Source organism: Limulus polyphemus, unplaced genomic scaffold (assembly GCF_000517525.1).
Source record: "Limulus polyphemus unplaced genomic scaffold, Limulus_polyphemus-2.1.2 Scaffold304, whole genome shotgun sequence".
Lineage (NCBI taxonomy): Eukaryota > Metazoa > Arthropoda > Merostomata > Xiphosura > Limulidae > Limulus > Limulus polyphemus.
This window is the reverse complement of record NW_013665914.1, coordinates 151,690-155,901: the sequence shown is the minus strand read 5'-3', so window position 1 is coordinate 155,901 and position 4,212 is coordinate 151,690. Positions and strand designations below refer to the sequence as shown.

The 4,212-nt window shown below is 35.0% G+C and overlaps 1 protein-coding gene across 2 annotated transcripts in view; it reads right to left on the bottom strand.

Annotated features, from left to right (window-relative positions):
* The window catches only part of LOC106457212, a 16,441-nt gene that overhangs the window by 9,427 nt on the left and 2,802 nt on the right, over positions 1 to 4,212 (bottom strand). For both annotated transcript variants that reach the window (XM_013916605.2, XM_022383046.1), the window contains exon 2: positions 1,337 to 1,471. In XM_013916605.2, coding sequence (XP_013772059.2) covers positions 1,337 to 1,448 — 112 coding nt within the window. In that variant the 5' untranslated portion in view covers positions 1,449 to 1,471. The remainder of the gene's footprint in view (positions 1 to 1,336; positions 1,472 to 4,212) is intronic.

Sequence of the window (4,212 nt, the reverse complement as noted above, 5' to 3'; positions counted from 1 at the left end):
AAAACAGGATGAAAAGGGTGACAAAAGTGGATTTTTCATTACCCTGAATGGCTGCCTTCTGGCTCTATTTCTCGCGCGTGCATGATAATATTGAAGGTTTTACGTTTATGTGACACGTCCAGTTAATTTTTTTTTAATTTCGCGCAAAGCTACACAAGGGTTATCTGCGCTAGCCGTCCCTAATTTAGCAATGTATGGCTAGAGGGAAGGCAGCTAATCATCATCACCCACCGCCAACTCTTGGGCTACTCTTTTACCAACGAATAGTGGGATTGGCCGTCACCTTATAACGCTCCCACAGCTGAAAGAACGAGCATGTTTGGTGGGACTGGGATTTGAGTTTGCGACCCTCAGATTGCTAGTCGAGCGCCCTAACCACCTGGCCATGCCGGGCCCGTCGAGGTAAGTTATGGACTTATAGTGATGAATATGGATCCAGGATAAAAATAAAGTTGTAACAAAAATGACTTGCGAATTAAGCAAGTGCTAGGTAGGTATCAACTTTGATATACAGGCAATTCTTCACATAATTATTCGTGTTTAGAGCATACATTAAAACCTCTTATTCATTAAATCACAACTTTATTCTAAACGTATTCACATATGTTTTCGATAATGATAATTGTTGGTAAATTCGTGAAATCTAATATCACAGTTAACTTACTCACTAATTAATTAACAGACAAATTGCAATTGATTGAGTTACTAACATGTTCCTATCTAGTCATTGTCAAAATGGGTTTTATTGTAACGGGTGCATTAAAAATTTAACATGGCTAAAAACAATTTTAAGAACAATCTATTACTGGGAAATTATAGTTTACGGAAAATGTGGTAACATATCCGTAAAGCAATATTTAAATAATTTCATGTATTGTGATAACATATTTTCCTATCTTTTAAGACGTATATTCATTCATCTTCTTTTTATCATACTTTTTTTCCGAAATCAATTATTAAAAACTCTTCCTGAAAAGGCTAGTGTCATTAGTTCGAATGTGACTGTAGTGTATTCAGTATTGGTGAAGACAACTTATTATTGCCATCTGAAAACTGACAGACAAAACTGATAGGAGATACTCAATAATCAAATGTAATTAAACCCTCATGACATCTCGATAGCAAACCGACACTGAACCGTTCTAGCTAATACTTGTAATTAAAAACTTAAATATAAAACTTATTGATTAATAAGATTCTACACATAACCCCGTTTCACAGTCTCAGTTAGAAGGTTTAGAACACACCACATTATTACGGACTGTGAGACGTAATTTGGAAATAATAATCAGTAACTTTTTATACGTCTTGAGTTTAAAAAAGTGTTCAACCTTACCAGTAACTGTCGTCTCTCCATCCGACCTTGACAGATTGAAACACAAAAGGAACAACAGAACAATATCCAACATGATAGTCACTTTGGTATCTTTTCCTATGACTCTGTACATCTCCAAGTGATTACTAAAGATATCTGTCATTTGAAAAAAAAAGAAAAGAAAAGTAAGAACTTCACAAATAATAATTACATAATATAGTTTATTTAATCACATTTATTTTTCTAGGTATATTAACAACAACATAATATAAAAATATTTACGAGCAACTTGAAAGACGTTCTGATAACTTCACTGAATGTATTTTCCACTTATTCTAAATGAATTGAAGAAGTCTTAAGCAAAACTAAATGATTAGGCTTAAACCCACAATACTGATGATATCATTTTACATTGGCTAGCACGCTTAACTTTTACGAAATATCAATTTAAAGAATAAATTAGTATAGTTCACATGGTAATGATATCAGTGAAATAAGGATTCTTAACATACCTAACGTCTTTCTCATATCTTTCCTCAGTATATCATTTTATTAGTATGGCCCCTTATTTGGGAACCCTAGTAGAGATTGAAATAACCTTTGATCAAGTTGATGTTGAAATAGAACGCCAGGTCGTATTTCAATCTCTGGCATTACGTGGAGGTACACCAGACAACATTAATTCTAAAAGTATTCGCTCTCGCATAGAAAAACAACTATGATATATATATATTTGCTCCACTAAAATATCTCCAAAGTCACGTTCTGTACTGTATGGTTATTCATGAAGTGTAGGTGGCTAGCTATTGATAACATATCAATTGTTCCGCTGAGAAAATAAACTTTTATTTGTCATACATGTTTTATAACAAAAATATTTCTCTCGTGACTTGTTTTTAGACAGAGGAACATGTGTCCAAATACGTGCCCCCCCAGTGGCACAGCGGTATGTCTGCGGACTTACAATGCTAGAATCCGGGTTTCGATACCCGTGGTGGGCAGAGCACAGATAGCCTATTGTATAGCTTTGTGCTTAATTACAAACAAATCAACCAAATACGTACGTTTAATGTGTAAGGAAGATAATTCATAAAAATCGCTTGCCTAAAGGTAAAATATATACACAAATATTTTACAAGAGATAATAAAACAAATGTAAGTCCTATGTATATATATTTATTTATATAATTGTGCCTGCGTATATTACTGGGTGAAAGAATCTGTTAAACAGTTTGTAGCAGGCTCTCTTGTGAGGTGTTACACAGCTTGTAGCAGGCTCTCTTGTGAGGTGTTACACAGTTTGTAGCAGGCTCTCTTGTGAGGTGTTACACAGTTTGTAGCACGCTCTCTTGTGAGGTGTTACACAGTTTGTAGCACGCTCTCTGATAAGCTGTTAAACAACTTGTAGCAGACTGAGTTGTAAGCTGTTAAACAACTTGTAGCAGACTCTGTTGTAAGCTGTCAGACAGTTTGTAGCATGCTCTCTTGTAAACTGTTAGAAATTTTTTAGGAGGATCACTTAGAAGCTGTTAAACAACTTATAATAATCTCTAGTGTAAGCTGCTAAACAGCTTGTAGCAGGCTCTATTCTATGGTGTAAAACAGCTCGTAGCAAACTCTCTTGTAAAGTGTTAAACAACTTGTAGCAATTTCTTTTGTAAGCTCTTACACAGCTTGCAACTTTCAAAATGCCAGATTGAAAGTGCCGTATATCTTTATATACATCGAGAAATAGCTCGAGAGAAAGAAAGTTAAGCTTACTATCATGTATGAAACCGATATGACCTCATTTGGAAACTAGTTCGCAAACTGTTAAATTATGAGTAATATAACTAGGCACCCAGTATTCTTTCGTTTGATCACACTCCGAGAAGATAGCCTGCTCAACGAATTACAGAACTGCAAACATAATCAAATACAGTTGGCTGAAGCTGACTACATTACCTCTCTAACAAATCTGTAATTTTATAAAAGCATAGGAAAATATAGAAGGGCCAAATCAATAGCTCTGAATGAACTTAGATGTCATCTGTCGCTATGGTTAATTATTTGACTTTCAAGCCACGTGTAAAGCATCAAGCTGATAGGCCTCGTAGATCAATATCACTTGTTTCTTGTCCCTTCACTACGGATGCACATACTATCTTCATTTCCTATTAAATCTTGTACTTGTGACTTATGAAAAACATAAGCGATTAAATAAATGCTAAGACGAAAACATGAATAGTGTATTACATATATTATCAAAATATCTAAGCGTCTAAGATTGTTCATGTTTCCCTTATTTATCATAAGGATTTCCAAGCACATTCATTGTAAAAGAAACATTACATGGGTAAAGAACAACCTAATCAGATATTATCTACTTCCCTTTTTTCTCAAGGCCAGGCGTGAAAAATGGGGTAGAATGTCGAAGTGTGAATCCGAGGGGTTCATGGCTCGCTTTCCAAAGATAAAACTTCGCTCTGCACTTTGGTGTCGTATTTGTTATAAGAGTGACGGAGAAATCCCTAGATTCGATTAGTGTAGCTTAAGAGTTAGAGGTGGGTGTTGTTAACTAGATGCTTTCCATCTCGTTTATCAGTTCGAAATTATGAACAGGTAACTTAGACAACTCTTGTATAGCTTAGCATGAATATCCAAAACAACTAATCATTCTTTTTCTATTCTGTTAAGATGCGTTTAACACATTCTAGCAAATTTTGGTACTAAGGCGCTTTGAACACATTCCAGCAAACTTTGGTATTAAGGTGCTTTGAACACATTCTAGCAAACTTTGGTACTAAGGCGCTTTGAACACATTCCAGCAAACTTTGGTAATAAGGTGCTTTGAACACATTCTAGCAAACTTTGGTATTAAGGTGCTTTGAACACATTCTAGCAAACTTTGGTACTAA